The following is an 18,886-nucleotide window of genomic DNA, read 5'->3' on the forward strand; positions in this document are numbered from 1 at the left end:
TTTTTTTTTTTTCCCGTTGTTTTGTGTTTTGTGTTTTTGAGACAGGGTTTCTCTGTAGCTGGAGCCTGTCCTGGAACTAGCTCTTATAGATCAGGCTGGCCTTGAACTCATAGAGATCTGCCTGCCTCTGCCTCCCAAGTGCTGGGCTTAAAGGTGTGCGCCACCACCACCCAGCCCTGAGTTGCCAGTACTCTTGACCAATGAGCCATCTCTCCACCATTCCCCCTTAATCTCTTTTATGAGCTCTCTCTGACAACACACACACCCTTGTTTCTGCCCTTCTGTTTATATAACATGTCTTAACAGCAATAACATCCTTCTAGGAGAGAAGCCATGTGCCTTTATTTCGTTCTCTGTCTCATATTCTTAGTTCCTGGGTCCTGCCAAAAGCTCTCTACTATTACTAACTACTACTACTACTACTTCCTCCTCCTCCTTCTCCTTTGTGTCTGCTTGTGTCCCAGGCTAGCCATGGACTGGTGATCCTGCTGTTGGCCTCCAGAGTGTTGTCGACATTGTAGTTGTGCCTAAAGAGGACATTTTTTAAGCATCTTAAAATTATATTGCTTCTGCCTCACGTGTGTCCAGGAGAGTGTTAGTCACTTGATATAACAAGATACTAAGGTCATCTTTAACCAGTTTGTTGGTTGCTTGGTGTTTGTGTGCTTTAAAGATTTATTTATTTTTATGTTTATGAGTATTTGCCTGCATGCATATTTGTTTGGTTTATTTTGGTTGTTTTTGTTGTTTGTTTTTTAATATAATTTGTTTTTATTTTATGTACATTGATGTTTTGCCTACATGCATGTATGTGTAAGGGTGTCAGAGCCCCTGGAAATGGAGTCACAGACAGGTGTGAGCTGCCAGTTGGGTGCTGGGAATTGAAAATTGAACCCAAGTCTCTGAAAGAAAAGCCACTGCTCTTAACCACTGAGCCACCACTCCAGCCCCTGTTTTTTTGTTTTTTGAGACAGGGTTTCACTGTGTAGCCCTGGCCTAAAAGACATCTACCTGCCTCTGTTTCCCAAGTGCTGGAATTAAAGGTACAGCTTATCTAGTTTCTTTAAAAAAAATCATATAAAATGAGTTATTTATTTATGTTGTTGGGGAGGAATGACAATACGTGCCTTGCTCTTGTGGATATCTGAAGACAACTTGCAGAAGTCTGTTGTCTCCTCCTATCATTTAGAGCTCAGGTATCTAACTTAGGCCATCAGAGCTGGAAGCCCTTTACCCACTGAGACAGCCCTGGGTTTTGTTTTGTAACCGGAGGCCTTTAATTTTAATACTGCCTGTTGATTTATTTCTATACATAATATAAATCAGTTTCAGGTCTCCACATTCCAGGAGTCCTCCTAGCTGTTTGTTCTTCTACCCCTAAATGTCTTTTTCTCTTTCCTTTGTCTATTCTTCCTGGAGACTGGGTATCCCAGACTGGCCTTGAATTTACCATCCTCCTGCCTCACCTTCTGAGTGTCGACATCACAGCTCCTTCCTTGGATTCCTGTAGGAAATGGGCTTTCCTTTCCAGTAAGAAATGGACATTGAGAGTCCATGTCTGTGGACTTAGACTCTGCTCTAGTCCTCATAGTTCTGGGGCCACATGCAGAACTGAATAGATTGATCTGAAGGGCATGCATTCAGCCATCCAAACAGGAATGACTGTGTATGGTAGGCATCCCACATGAAATAAAGGTCACAGCACTCAATCAGCTAATTGCTTAAGAAGAAGGATAACCAGCCAAGGTATGTATGGTAATAGAGGAGAGAAGCTAATCCCAAGGAGGTCACTGACTCTCAAAGGACAGGAGTGAAGTGTAGTCAAGCCCACTCAGGACTGCAGCAAGAGTCAAAAACTGAAGCTGTTGAACCTTACCTGTTTCTTCTCAAGTCTGCTTCAGTGTCCGGCTTCTGTATTCTGGTAGGAGAGCATATTTAATACTAAGTTCATGAGTCAGAAGATTCCTGGCAAAGTCGAAGAAGTTTGCAGGAAGAGGCAGGGAGTAAAGATGCTGTGTGTCACAACAATAAATATCTGGAATATAACAGGCCTCCTCTGACTTAGGGTAGCTAGACCCCATATTTGTCCTTGGTTCCTCCCCTCAGTGTGGAGAGAGACGGATTTTGCCTTTAACTTTCTCCTACCCCCTTTCACTGAACATACATGCCTTGCACTCTTGTCCTTACCCACACAGCCATCGTGTGTTGGTTTCGCAGTGTATTCAGGACAGAACATGGCAGTGTCTGTCCTAGTGTCTGAAAGCTGTGACTCTTTTGCTAGATGTAATTAGAACAAGAGGAAGCAAAGTCATAAATGAAAATGGTTATAAAATGGTAAAATAGAAATTGGTTTTTATGATGAACCCATAAGGAGAGCCTTTGGGGTCCAGCCCCAAGACCCTCTTTAAGGTTCAGATTGGACGCTACAGCAAGCGAAAGGGACTTTTTTCTTAGGGTATCTGAGGGTGAATGAACTCATTCTCTCTCACTCTGCTTTTCTGAATCAGTCTCTTTATTGTTTTTCTTCTATTGTAATTCCTTACTACTAATCCCTCCTAGCTTCTTCCCTCCTAGCCTAAAGACTCTTCTTTTTACAGGAACCTTGAAGTGATTTTTAAAAATTTACAAGAATTACTTCTTGAACTAGAAAACATTATTTTGAGTGAGGTAACCCAGACACAGAAAGACAATTATCACATGTACTCACTCATAGGTGGTTTTTAAACATAAAGCAAAGAAAGCCAGCCTACAAACCACACTCTCAGAGAACTTAGACAACAATATGGACACTAAGAGAGACTTACATTGATCTAATCTACATGGGAAGTAGAAAAAGACAAAATCTCCTGAGTAAATTGGGAGTATGGGGATCTTGGGGGAGGATTGAAGAAGGGAGGGGAGAGGCAGGGAGGGGAGCAGAGAAAAATGCAGAGCTCAATAAATATCGATAAAATTTAAAAAAAAAGAATTACCTCTCATTGGTCAAAAGCACATGCCTAGGGTAAGCAATTAAGGAGCTGAGCCATTGCCATGACAACCCAAGGTTCCAAAGTTGCAGGAGTAAGACCATGACCAGATGGGTGAGGGGGTGGACTACAGTGCCCAGTGACAAACTTTGAGACATAGGTCTATTGTCGGCAGACTGGCAAGAGAAGAATTTGCATGCCTTTATTAGAGTACTTTGTATTGCAATATTGGTTGGATGTCTGCAACTCTGACCTTGGACATAGCTGTACAGTTTTAAACTCATGATCTATTTATAGAAAGCCTTTAGTCTAGTTTGAGCTTGCTCTGAGATGAAAGTGAGCTAATTGTGTGCGGTTAGTCCAAACAAAAGGAAGAAGCGAGCTTTTAAGGGTCTACACTCATCGTGAGAAAATAGATCTAGTTATAAAGCATGCCCTAGTATATTTTCTATGTATCAGAATTACATAGCTAAATGAAAGTCATGATGACCATGCACAGATATATGTGCCCATAAGACTGAGATGGAATCATGAGACATACATCACATGAGGTCGCACACTACAATGCAGGTATTGGGAAGACACCAAGCTGCTTTAGCAAAAGGGAGCAACAGTCTCCAGAGTCTGGTCCTGCAGGCTTTGTCCGGACAGGACTGACCTCCATCAGAGTCACTCCTCTGGTGGGCCAGCATCTGAACTCAACTGCCATGTGCTGTATATTCCCACGGCCTCTGACAAACCCACAGATAATCCTTTTTTAAATTCTAATTTAATTCATCATTTTTATTTTGTGTGTGTGAGGGTGCACATGTACCATGGTGTGTGTGAATGAGTGTAAGTGTGTGTGTCAGAAGACATCTTTTGGGAGCTGGTTATCTTTCCACCATAGGATTTGGAGTGTTTCATATCTACTGTACCATCTTGCCAGCCCCTTCTTTGGATAATGTCCTCTCAATCTGCAGTCTGAGATTGCTATCCTCTTTGATTTATGGATCATCATGGATCTTTCTAAATTAGTGCCAGATTATGAGGAAACACATACCTTAGGGACCAGGCTGTCTACTAATTATAGTAAAATGTAGCTGTATTTAATTCCAGAAATGCAATTGCTGTCTCCTATACCATTTACAGAAGAATGAGAAATAGGGGCATCATTGGCCATGCTATCCTTACCTTGCACAAGGTGCTGGGTTTAACCTGAATGTCACAAAACAAACAACTCCAGAACTATTTCCTCCAGGGCATTTGCACTACTTGATTCGTTATTGTCACGTGGCACTTGTCCATTGTCTGTCACCTCCATTAGATCACAACGCATTTTCTTCATTTTGTACCCCAGCGACTAGAAGAGAGGTACATATAACAGAAGCTCTATTAGTGCACGAAGCTAAGTACAGTATGTGTGTGAAGGGAATGGTGGAAGATGATACTATATCACAGAAATGGAAAAAGAATATGTGGACGCAGAGGTTCCACTTGTAATCTCAGTATCTGCCAGACGGAGACAGGAAGACCAGGCATTTAAGATCACCCTTGTTGGAGGCCAGACAAAAGGACACACACAGCGGGGGGTGGGAAGCGCTCAGCAGATAAAGCACTTGCTGTACAAACCTGGTGACCTGAGTTCAAGCCCCAGAACCCCCAGAAAAGTGGAGGGAGAGAATTGGCTCCGTAAAGTTGTCCTCTGACCTGTAAACACACACTGTGGCATATTCAGGCCAGCTCTCATACATCATGCGTACACTGAAATAATATATTTTTGAAAAAGGATTTGAAGTACCAATGGCATCTGAGCAGACTACACTGGCCTCGAACTCACAGATTCACCTGCCTCTGTCTTTTTTAGAAGATTGTTCTGGCTGCTATATGGAAATTAGCTGGTCAGAAAGTGAAACTAAAAGCAGGCAGGTTGACAGATACCACCATCCCAGATGAGAGACCGCTGGGGCTGGTACAGCTGTAGAGATGACGAGAGAGGAGCTGATGGGGGGGGGGGGTTCTGAAGGGGCTAGTGGAGTGTGTTCTGAAGGAGCTGATGGGGGTGTTCTGAAGATAGAGCTGACAGAATCTGTTGAGAGATTGGATGTAAGGTAGGAATGGACTGATAAAGATGATATCATGAGTTTTGGACTGCAGCTGAAGGATCTGAGGTGAAACACTAGAAAGGGATCAAGGTTTTAGTCTGAGTCAGCAGTGGTGGCACACACCTTTAATCCCAGCACTCGGGGAGCAGAAGCAGGTGGATCTCTGTGAGTTCAGGGCTAGCCTGGTCTACAGAGCAAGTTTCAGAACAGCCAGGGCTACACGGAGAAACCCTGTCTTTGGAGTATGTCTGGGGTTAGTCTGAATTGCTGCCTGTGAAGATGGGAATAAGAGCTGGTTAAGTTTGAGAGAGGGGCTGGGCATAGGAATTGAGGTGCCTGTTTCATACATGAAGGGACTGTGTAATAGGTGTTTGATACACTTCAGGGTTCAGGGAGAAGCCAAAGGAAAAGATAGATATGTAGGAATTATCTGTGTGTTGATACCCTTCATGTCTCTGAAGTAAATTAGTAGAAATGAGGCATGTGGTGAGGAGTGCCCATCTTGGCTGATTGATGAAATAAGTGAAATTCAAGGATTTGTCGTTAGAGTGTGTGCCAGTAATCACAGCACTGGGGAAGCAGAACTAAGAGGCTAGCCTGATGTACATCGTGAGTCTCAGGCCAACCAGGGAAAAAAGTGAGGCTGTCTGAAAATATAAAGGCTAAACTAAAAAAGCTGGCAGAATATTCTAATATAAGCGATATGAAAGCAGTATTATGCGTATCTTCCCCTCTCCAGGCTAAGCCAGACTGTTGACTCATTTACTTCCCAGGACTGTGGCCTGCCTATGGGACATACCTCACCAGGCTCTCAAGCCCACAGTATCCGGGAAGGTGCTAGACTTAAACTAAACCGTGGACTTGCCACCTTTCAGCTCCTTCTAGCCGTGGTCGTTAGAGTTTGGGAATGAAGGTCTAAAAAGCATTTCCTCTACTCTCTACAGTGTTTACTGAAGAAAACTTTAACTTATTTGTTGTACTTATTTGCTGATACTGAGAAGACCCTGGGAGTTACTGAAATAAGAAACAGTACTTGTAGTTGGTGGTGACGTAAGTTCATGGTAGAGCGCTTGCCTGGTGTGCACAAAGTTGTGGGCTCAGTCACTAGCGCTGGGTGGAAGGGGTGCTGTTAGGTGTTGCTGGGCGCTGTGATGTGTCAGGCTTAGCACTTACCCTCATAGCATCTTCCAGAGTAAGTATTGTTTAAACAAGTCCTTCATCCGAGCTGCAGGACAACTCAGAGGCAGAGCTGGAGCTCAACTGTCTTATTCTAAGATTGCTGTTCTGACCACAATACTGTGGGGCCCCCTGTTATGTTGGTGGAAGAGGGGCCGCGCTCTCAGGAGATACATCTTTCCATCTACAGTATCCATGGATACTGTTTCATTAAATATTCACAGCCATGTGACATGGGTGCTATTCTTCCTGTTTTCCATTTGCAGCAGCTAGACTTCAGTGAGGTGAGATACTTACCAAGGCTGCAGAGTAGGAAGTAGAACTCGGGGCTAAGTCTGCGTGACACCTGACTTGCTGTTCTTTCCACCACAAGGCAGTGTAGAGCCCCTGGTGCATCACCCAGGCCGGCAGGAGCAGGGGCCTCACTTCTCCGTGTTCCCTCCCTCTTCCTGTGTCTCCTTGGGGAATTTTGGTGAAACAGTGTAGATACTTAAACTTACACAGTGCTGAAGTACTACTCAGGTCGCCCCCCCAGAAGCCTAGGAACTAACTCTGGGTTTGTGCTGCTAGCTCTGGCGACATGATTGTGTGTAGAGGTGTCTAACTTTAGGACCTCTCCCTGTGAAAAAGGAAAAGTTACATTTGCAGAGTCTTGAAATGTCGGTTAGAACCCTTTCTGGTCCATGCTTATCCATCACAGTGCTTGCTGTTTCTTTGTGTAAGTGTGAGAAAATCATCTTTTCTCCCACTGACCATGCTCCTTCCTGAAGCTTCTTCACATGTAGCTCAAGACGGTTATTACCCTTTGGGGTAAGGGAGGCCATCCATTTCCGTTGCCTTCTGGCAGCCTCCAGGGGCTCAGGACTGTCCCCTCCATCCTCTGTGACTGTGCCTAACCCCTCTAGGGTTCTGGACCTCCTGTGCCATGCCCTGTAGAGTAGGCTTCCCTATGAAGTTTTTGTTTGTTTTAATTAAAAATGATAGTAGAGAAACCAGCGGTATTGCTTAGTGGATAAAGGCAGGTTGCTGCCAAGCCTGAGGCCTGGCTGAGTTGGATCCCCAGGTGTAACATGAGGGCCGGCTTGTTGGGGTTACTGTCCCGCCCGGTACCCCACAGCGGGCAAACCCCAAAGAAAATCACACACAGGACTCCATAAGGTTATAAACTGATTGTCCCATTAGGTTAGGCTACTTATTAGTTCTTATAACTTACATTAATTCATTATCATTATCTATGTTAGCCATAATGGCTCAATACCTTTCTCAGCTGGGCAGCTTACATCTTTCCTCTCCGGTGGTCTGGGCAGAACTGCGGAGGGAGCTTCCTGCTTTCCAGAATACTCCTGTTCTCATTGCATCACCTCCACTTCCTGTCTGGTTTTCCCGCCTATACTGCCTGCCTGGCCAATCAGCGTTTTATTAAAATATGATTGACATAATACAGATAATTCTCCCACACCACCCAGGGGAACGAGAACTGACTCTTGAAAGTTATGGAGTACACGTGAACACACATACAAATAATATAAAATGGCAGAAAGAAAAGCCTGGTGCACCTGTTTCTTCCAAAGAATCCAAACAGTACTGCATTTCTGGTGCTCTGGAAGATGAGGCAGAAGAGTCAGGAATTCAAGAATAGGACTGGACTGCTTGAGATCCTGCTCCAAACTCCCCACCCCAAATACTTGCTTTTCCTGTTGCTTTGACTGTTGGAAAGATTGACCTAAACTTAATTTATTTATCATTTTTATTTATTCATTTTGAGATGGGGTCTCTCCTGGAACTCACTCTGTTGACTAGGCTAGCTAAGAACTCACTGAAAGCCCGGTGGTGGTGGCACACGCCTTTGATCCCAGCACTCAGGAGGCAGAGGTAGGCGAATCTCTTTGAGTTTGAGGTCAGCCTGGTCTACAGAGCAAGTTCCAGGACAGGCTCCACAGCTACACAGAGAAACCCTGTCTCAAAAAACAACCACCACCACCACAACAACAACAATAATAACAACAACAACAACAACACAACAACAACAACAAAAACAGAAAAAAATTAAACCCAACTCTTATGCTGCTGGAGTTCAGTTCCATACCACTGGGTGTCTGTCTCACAATCCCCTGCAACCAGCTCCAGTTCCAGGAGTCTTCTGGGTACTAAATATACAAAAGTATGTGTAAACATGGTAGCATGTCTATGTTGTACACATCATCACACTTTCAACACGGTTTAAATAAGATAAAATCTACAAATGTTGAGGATCCTAGTTCTCTCTCTCTCACATTTGGATTTTTTTTTTTTTTTTGCTGTGTAATGATGTCATCTGTTTATTTAAAATTATTTCCCAATTTGCCTAATGATTTAGCAGGCTTTCTTTTAACTTTCACCTCAAACAATCAACGTGCTTTTGTATTTTATTTTAACCATGTGTGCTATTTTGACACTTTATTAATACCAGATTTCAGCACATTGTACAGATTTCAATTAGACCCTTGGTAGATATGGTCTTATTGCTGGATTCTTGGGATTTTGGTGATGGTGGCTCTTCCTTCAGGCTCTGTCTCCAACCTGCTGTAAGACTTACGCAGCACACTCCTCCATTCGAGGCCTCTTTATTGTCTTCAAAATGTAAATGTAAATGTTTGTCTGTAGGTAAGGTCATGAGACTATGGCCCATCACTTTCATATACTCTCTTTTGTTTCTCTTCTTTGAAGAACAAAGCCTGGTCTTACTATGTAACCCCGGATGGTCTCAAGCTCAGGTATTCCTCTAGCCTCAGCCTCCAGTGCTGTTCCAGGTGTGAGCATCACAGATGCTTTACTATTGCTTGCATTTCTCTTTCTTTTCAGTTTATTTTCTCTTATTTGCTTTTATTTCATCTGTATTTGCTACTTCTTTATTTATAAAGCATAACCTTCCACACTCAAATAAACATGACTTCATTAAAAATAAGCATGAACCCAAATATTCTCAATCTAATGCACTTAGATCAGTAGGTAAGACTGCTTTCCTTAAATTTTCATTGGTTCCTACCTTTAAAAGCCAACCATAAAGTCATGCTTAAAAAATAAAGAATCTATAAGGACATAATATACATTTCAAAGACAAAAAATGCAATGATCCAATCTACTGTACAATTTATCAAAGTCAACAGAAGACAGTATAAGAATAGCCAAATTCAAATATATCACTTACAACACTCTCCTAAATAAAATCATTGAAGAACATGGATTTTCAGATATCTGCTAAGAAAAAAAATAGAGAGATGTGGGGGACAGAATGGGAAGATAAGTGTTATCTTCCCAAATAAAGCTACTTGGGTATCAGGAATTCAAGACTAAAGTTCTAAACCAGAATTTTAAACCTAACAGTTTGTTGGCTCTGGGGGTAAATCACAGTCACAGCATGCTGGGTTTAATCCCCAGTACCACTTCAGGGAAAGGGGGGTGACTTTTCCTTTTTTGGACAGAAACAGGGTAGGGAATTTCTCAATAATAGTTTGCTAATTATGTAAGAAACTGGACATGCCCCTTCCACCAGAGACAAACGAGCTCTCTCTGTAACACCGTCTCTAACATTACTAAGACAGTATGAATTACTTGGGTCAATTTCATGTTTAAACTATTTTAAATGATTAGTGTATGCAGAATTATTGGAGCTGAGTTATTTAAAACTCTTTGAATCATCATAATTGTATTTCCTTAGGCAAATCTGAGTGGTTGTTCTGACAGTGATGTGATGAGAATACGTGAGACCCTTGAAATTGTCCCTTTAAAAACATAATCTGTGTGATACAAAGTAGTAAGTAGCTTACATCTCACATCTTCTTAACAGAGAACTGTGTGCAAGCCTTATGAGAAAAAACTAGTAACAACATGCACTGCCTGTTTCTGGAGCCGCTGTGTACGCCCTCCCCAGGCTGCCCCTGTCGCACTGGGATTATTATAGGCACGTGCCTCTTTGCCCAGGTTTCTTTTTGTTTTGGTTTGGTTTTTTTGAGACAGGGTTTTTCTGTGCAGTTCCACCTGACCTTGAACTTCCTGTCCCCACCTCCAAAGTCCTTGGGATTGGTACACAGAGTGTGGTGCATCTCGCCTATTGGTCACCTGCTGTGGTTTTGTTATTAAAGGAGATATGCACACATATTGAAACTTTACATTTTCCTTTTAGGAAAAGAAGAAAAAGAAACACAGAGACAGGAAGTCATCTGACTGTGACAGCTCTGACTCTGAGAGTGATATGGGCAAGAAGGCGAGGCATGCGTCTAAAGACAGCAAGGCTACAAAGAAAAAGAAGAAGAAGAAGAAGCACAAGAAGCATAAGGAATGAGGGTGGACTGGGCCGTGGCTCCAGCAGCCCTGCTCCTGGAAAGACTCAGTAGTGAGAATATGGCCTCCCACCCCACTGACTTTGTCCCTGTGGTCTCAGATGGCTTCTCGTGCAGCAAGCAGCTTGAGAAGCTAGAGGGAAGCTCCCAAAATGTCTTTTCCATATTGCTTCTGATCCCTTTGCAAGTGACCCCTGCAGCCATTGCATTCTTATACACAATTTTCTCATTCAGCAGAAGGTTCTAGTAACATCCCCAGCTGCCACTACCAGAGCTGTTTTCTTTGCAGGAGGCCAAGCTAGAGCCACAGGTGCTACTGTGGAGGCGAGCCTGGCTGTTGTGGGAGACGTGAACGGCACCCGCCTGCCTGCTATTTGGGACCAGTTGTGGGTGGACTCTGCAGCCTCTGTTGGCAGCAGGAGGAGAAATGTTGTTCCCCGTCTCCATTCCCTCAAAGTGAAGGCTGTGTGCGGTGACTGCTGAACCAGTGCTCTGAAGCCAAGGTCATTGCTCTGCTTTCTGTCTGTCACTGCGTGAGTGACTTTCATTTCAGGTCTCTGCTTAAATTCCTGGCATAAATGGAAATGTGTTTGGTTTTAAACTTTCCAGATGGCCTTATTCCTATAATCCTTCCTGAGTTATCTACAGACTTAGCACACTAGTTCACAGAATACACTTAATATGTCATCTGAGAGCCTGGAAAGAAGCCAAGCTGAGGCACAAACCAAGGCCACTAGAAGTCACAAAGTCACAGCTTTTGATTTTGTTTTTCGAGACAGGGTTTCTCTGTAGCTTTGGAGCCTGTCCTAGAACTCGCTCTGTAGAACAGACTGGCCTCGAACTCACAGAGGCCTGTCTGTTTTCTGAGTTCTGGGTTTAAAGGCATGCACCATCACCACTCAGCAAATCACAACTTTCTTGAGATTACTCTTGAGTCCCCTCTTCCATAGTGAAGACCTCATCCCCTGAGCTGATTAGAAAACCAGTAAGACTGTAACCTTGGGGGCTCGCTGGGGCATGAATGGGAACTTAGCAGTCTCCTCCCACCACAGTGATCCCTGGACCTTGTCCTGAGTCTGTACTCCAGAAGGAGGGTGACCGACCACAGCACACTGTAGAGTCAGTCCAGGTGTGTTCTGTGCAAAGTGGGTGTGAAGTGGCCACTCAGAGACAGCTATCCGACCATGGCGAGCCAGGATAAAGGATTGTAGAGGGCTGCTGTGCCCTCACCAGTGGCAGGAGACTGTCCACCTGGGCTCCTTACCAGAGCTGCTCTCCCGTGGCTTACAGGCTCTCATTTCACACAAAGGAAAGGAAGACCAAAATCTAAAGCAACTGGGTGACCTTGGCTCTGCTTTATTGACCTCGGAGCACCCTTTGGGTACAGTTTTAAAAAATAAATCACATACACAATGGGAATGAATCCAGGCTGGTGCCCTGAACTCCAGAAAAATCCCAACCAATGTGTATTTATACAAAACACCCCAGAGGAAAAAAATGAGGCAACATGGTGCTGAGTCGAGGGGTAGCCAGCTGGCAGAGGAACAGTCCGCGACAGCGTAGCAGCCTCACGCCTCCTTTTCATAAGTTCGGGTGCTCACTACATTGCCATGGGTGAGTGTCTGGAAGGAAAAACAGTGTCAGATGGGGCAGAGCAAGAGAGGGTGCTCTTCATCCTAAACAGCACTTGAATACCTACTATGTGCCAGGAACTTGACATTTTTTTTCTGATACAAATCTTTTAATATAGGTGTTATAATTCCTATTTTAGAGATTTTTGGGGAAATGGGCCCTTGAAAGAAGAGGTGAATTGGTCAAGATCCAGCACATTCCAGTTCCTCTTTCTTTTGTGTTTAGCACCTGCCTATTAAGGTGGTGCCTGGCACATAGTAGACAAACACGTGACTAAGAAGATCCAGAGCCTTGAGAAAACCGCTAATCCACCAACCTTTCCTCCCTCCCCTAACTACTATGATTGTGGTACAGTAGAGCCAAGCTGTGGTCGCCTTAGTCTAACTGCCTGGTGACTATGGTCCTGTTGTTATCTCCCTACCAAAGCTAGGCACATCACTCCTAACTCACTGGGGACCCCAGTCTCATGTGACTGAGATACAGTTAGCAGGTTCCACTGAGCCAGATGGGTCTGTGGTGCTGACATCACACTCTGTGCTTCTGGTGCAGGTGCCATCCACAAAGCTGCAGTCTCCTGGTGAAGCACTCAAACCTGTCCCAGAACAAATCTACAGTCCTGGTGTATCCCCTATCTAGGCCATCAGTATTTGCAGGAAGCCAGATACAGCAGACCCTGCTCCTGCAAATGTCCGCGGCCCACCCAGGAGAGGATGGAGTGGCCGCTGCTCCTAGAGAGCCGGGGACCAACTGGCCCTGCTTTCTTCCTCTTCCTGGGAAAGAGCAAGCGGGAGGAGGCGTTCATGGGCACCTGCTGCATTCTTCCCACTTGGATGGTGCTTTTGGCTCTGAATATACTGTCTTCCCAGCAGCCCTCACAGTTGATGTTACGAAGGCGATGTGTGCAGAGTGGGGCGACCTTTAGGTTGATACTTGAACCAAGGCTTGTGTGGAATTCCCATCCCTGCCTCTCTTGTCCTAGTTCCTCTGACCCCCAGGGGAGGACCCAGACTGAAGGAAGCATGGCACTTGCTGTGCGGCACCGCCACTGCGCATCTTACCAGGATGAGTTTGCCGTCACATAGCTCCCTTACAAGCGTAGACTCTTGCCCGTCCCACTTCTGCACGTGGACAAGTTTGCCTCCATCCAGTGTCACGGTTGACTGTGGGAAGAGGTAGAGCCTAAGCTGTGACCAGGGCCAGAACTGAAGGGCAAGACAGACCAGGAACCTAACCAGTGCTGACTGCTGCTGGTGCTAGCCTCCAAGAGGACCTCAGGCTGAGGTGTAACTCAGTAGAGCCCAGTTCCAGGTCCTGTCAAGCCCACCCATTTCCCTGACACTACCCAAAGAGGAATCCGGAAGATCTTTCATATATCACTGCATATCAGTGTCTAAAAGATCCTTGGGATATATTGGAAAATTAGACTTCCTTTAGTTTATATCACGTGATCCCCCTCAACTGGCAAAAGAGCAGCAATCTCAAGGTCCCAGGACCAGGTGTCCTTGGAGTGTTCTTCAACTCCACTCCAGTGCCCATCTGGTCCCCAGTGCTGCCAGCCGCTATCAGCTGGTTTCTGTCTGGCATCTTCCCCAGGTTTCTCTTCTCTAGGAATTTGGGAGCTGTAGGCCAGAACTAGGCAACTCAGCAGGGTTTGTTGGGTAGACGTCTAGAAAGGTGATGGTTGTATTTGATCGCTCATCTCAGAATACTGTCTATATTCCACCTTCTGGAATATCTGCATTCCCATTGGCCCAAACATCCCAGCAGGCCACTGTTGTATTTCATGTGGGATCTGGTCCCACAAAAAGGCAGCAAGTTCCAAGGATGTAGTTAAGCCTCCTTCATCCAAAATACATTGTCATCTCAGGCACCATCCCCTGCGCCACTGCTAGCCTGCTGTGTGGTCCTGGGCTGGGCTTCAGTTCGTCTGCATCTGCAAGACCAGCACCTACCCTGTTCCTTCTGGAGGCAGCTGTGTGGGAGAAAGAGCTAAAGAGAGCAACTTAGGGTTATGATGCAGGGGATACTGGTATAGGGACAATCTGTAGATATAGATGGCAACCACCCTAGGTTCTGTGCCTGAACCACTGCTGGGAAGTTTAGAGAAAGCTGCCACCACCATGAGGCAACTGAGCAACGCTGGAGGTAGGTGCTCCTTCCCATACCCTGAAATCAATACTTGGAGACTACAGGCACCCACAATATTCATGTTGGTGAGTGCACTTCCTGGAGCATAGCCCTGGTGTCAAGGGCAGTGGCCTAGCCTGGGGCCACAGAAGAGGAAACCTGTAAGTAAGGCTCAGGCTTTTGTTCCCAGTTGCCTCCTTTGCTGACAGAGCCTGGATGACCTCAGTCCAGGGCACTGACTTCTGGGCATCATTCCTGAAGCACTTCAGGTCACAGCCATGGCTGCTGAAGTCCTCAGAGCTACTGCATACCTTGGTGCACAAGGTCATCCAGCTGGGGCTGGAGACAAGGTCAGGAGAACATCTTGGCTCTGCTGCCCTCTTGAGTGGCAGCTGATAGATCCTTCCCAGGAAGGCGAGGAGAAACTAGGCCAGAGCTTGTACTTAGCCCCTGGGGCACCCAACACTGAACAGACTTTATGAACCTTGTTGGTCTAAATCTCTGACAGGCTGACCCTTGAGATACAAAGTCAAGGAGCTAAGAGAGGGCCAGCCTCTTCCCCTACAGTGTCTCCGTACCCTCCATCCCTTTCTCTGACTCACCTTGACCTTCCTGTCGTCTGCCGTCACCTCATCGAACTCCACTCCTAGCTGGAAGCTGATCTCTGTGTTCTTGAAGGTGCTGTGTGTCTTTATGACCAAAGTGTCCCCGTTCTTCTCGATGATTGTGGTAGGCTTGGTCATGCTAGCCACCTGTCTGGTGGCAAAGCCCACACCTAAGGACAGGGGCAGATGGCCGAGAATGAGCTGGGGTGGAGAGGTGTTGTACAAGCTCAAAGAGGCATCTTGGGGAAGGAGGACCATAGTGGCCAGTGTCTTTGTGTGGCCATTTTTTCCCCTTCCGTCTTTTCCTTAGCTCTGCAGCTGTTGGACTCATGAGAAACACGAGGAATGTTGATACAACGGTGGAGTGAGGTCTCAAGGGGTATGAACTGCTTGTTTGACCCCTCAGCCCTGTCTCTGCAAGGGTTTGTAGATGTAAACACTGCGATGGAGTTTAAGCCCAGGGTCACAAATCAGATTGAAGCTGCTGAGCCCTGTGTCACCTCCAGAGCAGAGCAGCTGCTGCCTCTGGCCTCCTGAACACTCAGACCACAGACTGAAGGAAGAAGCAATAGTCAACAGCCCTGGATAAGGCTAGAGTCCCCTGGATAAGGACTGTCTGCTGTTTTTCACCCTGAAGTCGGGGGCGTCAGTGTTCCACCCTCTGTGTGTAGCATACTACAGCTCAAAGCCTTCAGGTCAGAAGTACAAGGGAGTCCTACAGACTTAAGGAGTGAGCTGAAGTCCTGGGGAGACTCCTGACATCAGCATTGGATCTGAGACCTGGGCAATTTCCAGGTGTCCACAGGCAGGTGAAGTACACAGACCCAGTAGGTCAAGCCTTCACCCCGCTTGGGTTGCAGCTTCCTTAGAATCTTCTATTGTTGACTCCCTGTCTCCTGGCCCTAGCACAGGCTGTGCTCAGAGAATGGGGCAAGAGGCAGCCCAATATAGGGATATGGTATGGGGCCTCCAAATATCCACCTGGCCATGTGTATTTGCTGGAAGCTCGCCATGGACAGCCATGTAAAGCCTGAAACAGCCCTATACATAGATTTTACTAGTCACAATTTACAAATGAGGCCTAGAGAGTGTGCTGTCTTATCCAAAGTCAAACAAGCCGAGCATAGTGACTCCTGCCAATAATCTCACTCAGGAGGCTGAAACAGGAGAAATGCCAAGAATTCAAGGCCAGCTTGAGCTTCGCAGCTCCAGAATGTGAGCTATAGTGAGACACTGTTTGAAAAAGGCAAAAACAAAACAAACCAACAACAACAAACAAAAATCTCAGTGTTTAGTGGCCTCGATTCCCAAACTGGGCTAAAGCGACCTTCTGTACCTGTAGTCACTTATACTAGACTGGCCTGCTCTGTTCTAAGAACCTGTTTCTGTAGGATAAGGTTTTGCCTGCTGGTGTCTGAGTGAACTGGGCCTCAAAAGTGAAGCAATTATTTTCCCAGGATCCACCCACAGGTGTAGGGTGCTAATGAAGCCAGTTACTGGTTGAGAGCTGGGGTGAGTCTGCTCTTCTCTGGACTTCTGCCCTTCTATATGTTCAGGCCAAATGGAGTAACATAAGAAGCTTGCTTTGCTCTGAGGGTGCCCCTTGGGACGATCAAGTGCTCAGCCTGCTGGAGACCCTGGTTTCTGTCAACACCCCAGCACAATGGCCTGAAGACAGCAAGCACTGAGGCACACCAAGGCTGGAAAGGAGGCCACAGCTCTGTTTCAGGACTTAGCAGTTTGGCTTGGAGAGGCAGAACTAAACCTGGGCAATCTAGTACTCCCTACCCTATCAAGACCAGCGAACTCGCTGGGTGTGGGTACCTGCCTGTCACCCCCATGTTGGGGAGGCAAGAGGACAGCCAGGACTACACAGTGAGACCCTGTCTTAAAACAAAAATGAAGCCCAGTTTCCAAACTAGAGAATGCAGGGCTCTCAGGGTAGGTGCTGATGGGAGCTCTGGCTGGGGCGGAGGTTCAGCAGTCATGGTGTCTACTTAGCGTGTGCAAGGCCTTGGGTTCCACCCCCAGAACCAAAATGACAAAAATGCTTTGGGGGACCGTTTCAGAAAAGATCCAGAAATAGGTGAGAGGAACCTCCACACACCCCTCAACATGTCATAATCCAGCCCTCTTCCCCCGGAAGAAGGAATAGAAATCTAGCTCAACCATGACATAGCCTAGTTTTCCCCCATCCCAACCTAGTAGACTAGAATGATATAGCCAAGGACATCACAGGAAGGGTCTTTACCTAAGGCCAAGGAAAGAAAGGAAGGGGTGGGGCCAGTCCTGGGGGAGAGGGTTATCATCTCCCACTCGCAAGCCTATGGTTGAAGTGGAAAGAACTCTAGGTGGTTCTGGCTTTTCAACTACTTGGAAGGTTGAGCTAGCAGGTAACAATTTAGAGGCCAGCCTGGGAAAGTTAGTGAGACCCTGCCTCACAAAGTAAAAAGGAAATGGAGGGGGCGGGTGTGATTCTGTGGTAGACCGCCTGCCTGGAATGCACAAGGCTCTAAGGTCAGTCTTCAGTCGTGACAAAAAAATCCTGGGCATTCCCATCAGATGAGGAACTTGCTCGCCCTGGGCTGCTTTTCTAACTAAAGAGTGGGGCTCTATTTTCACAGATCTTACCAATGAGGTCTCTGAAGCTTTGTTCTTCACTATCCCCAAATCACACTCCCCCTTCACAGCCCTTGACCTTGCTTCTGGCACCCTCTGCTGTATCCCAGACAACAGCTTTCTCCACCCTCTCCTTGGCACTGCACAGATGGGAGACCGGGGCTGTGGGCAAGCCCGTGTGTGGCAGTGGTCTTACCCTAGCCTACCAGCAGCGTGTCAGTCACTGATCGGGGAGCGGGTTGCACACACTGCAGGTGAACACACTGGTGAGAACCAGGGCACCTTCACTACCCCAACATGGAGGGGAAGGGACCATGGCGGTGTGCCCAGGTCGGTCTTCACATCTTCCCAGATCGAACTCACTAATTTTCCTTGGTCTTCCTCGGAATTCCTAGGTATTTCCTCCTACAATACAATCACACCTGCTCTAGTCCCTTTCCGAATTCAATTTCTAGACCACCCATGCTCCTGTTTGCTTCCTCCTGCTGTCAGCCTCCCTGCCTTCTGCTTTCACTCAACTTCTCTCTCACCTCCAGATCACAACCTTGCTTCCTAGAAAGCGCCTCCCAGCCCGGACCTCTGCAGCCACAGCTGCTTCCCCTTAGGCGCCTTCTCCCTAGATACCTCATTCCCCAGGTGAGTCGAACCGTGACAGCCCCCTCCCAGGAAGCCGGGATGCTCCAGTCCACGCCACCCTCGCGCGCGGGTATTCCAAGCCTGGACTGGCAGGGAGTGTGCAGGAGGCACACGGGGCACTCCAGCTGGAACTCAGCGTTCGGACCGGCTTCAGGGCCCTTCGCACCCGGGATCCTGCGCGCACGGTTCACTCACCGAGTGACTTCATGAATTCATCAAAATTCTTGCTGTCCACTAACTTCCAGGTGCCGACAAAGGCGTCCGCCATGGTGTAATGAGGAAGGAGGCGTGCAGGCACCCAGAACCACGGCTCCCGGACGGACGGAGGGCCTCTTTAAATAGCCCTCGCATCACATGATGAGCGTGGCCCACACCCCTTGCTCCCGAAATAGGAAGCCTAGGCTTGCACTCCCGCTAGGAGCTGGTGCCCTTCCCCCGCAAAACGCCGGGCACCTGTGTCGGCGCCATCCGCGATCCTGCCGGTGCCACTTAGTCCGTCCCTGCCCTGGCTGCGGGTCGCTCCCCGCAACCCAAGAAGAGCATCCACCATCCACAGCCACACCAAAAGGAAACTCGCTCTTAAGCTTGTGCCACGCTGGGAAAACATCGCCTGAACCACTTTTTTTTTTTTTTAATTCGTTTTTGTTTTACACTTGTTGTGTGCGTGCATGTGTAGGCGCGCGTATTGAGGGGTACGTTGCAACTCGCGAGAGTCATTTCTC

General features: G+C 46.8%; 2 protein-coding genes across 5 annotated transcripts in view; one reads left to right on the plus strand and one right to left on the minus strand.

Moving 5' to 3' along the window:
- Zcchc17 (zinc finger CCHC-type containing 17) overlaps positions 1-11,146 on the plus strand; it is a 53,171-nt gene extending 42,025 nt beyond the window's left edge. For all 4 annotated transcript variants that reach the window (XM_048434242.3, XM_048434243.3, XM_048434245.3 and 1 more), the window contains one exon: positions 10,389-11,146. In XM_048434242.3, coding sequence (XP_048290199.2) covers positions 10,389-10,547 — 159 coding nt within the window. In that variant the 3' untranslated portion in view covers positions 10,548-11,146. The remainder of the gene's footprint in view (positions 1-10,388) is intronic.
- A 739-nt stretch (positions 11,147-11,885) lies between these two features.
- On the minus strand, positions 11,886-18,516 carry Fabp3 (fatty acid binding protein 3). The gene is made up of 4 exons (XM_048434246.3): positions 18,360-18,516; positions 14,907-15,079; positions 13,236-13,337; positions 11,886-12,167 (listed from the first exon to the last, which is right to left on the minus strand). The coding sequence occupies exons 1-4, from the start codon at positions 18,430-18,432 to the stop codon at positions 12,114-12,116; spliced, it is 402 nt and encodes a 133-aa protein (XP_048290203.1). The 5' UTR covers positions 18,433-18,516; the 3' UTR covers positions 11,886-12,113.
- Between the last annotated feature and the right edge of the window lie 370 nt (positions 18,517-18,886).

This window comes from Myodes glareolus, chromosome 3 (assembly GCF_982192425.1).
Source record: "Myodes glareolus chromosome 3, mMyoGla1.1, whole genome shotgun sequence".
NCBI lineage: Eukaryota > Metazoa > Chordata > Mammalia > Rodentia > Cricetidae > Myodes > Myodes glareolus.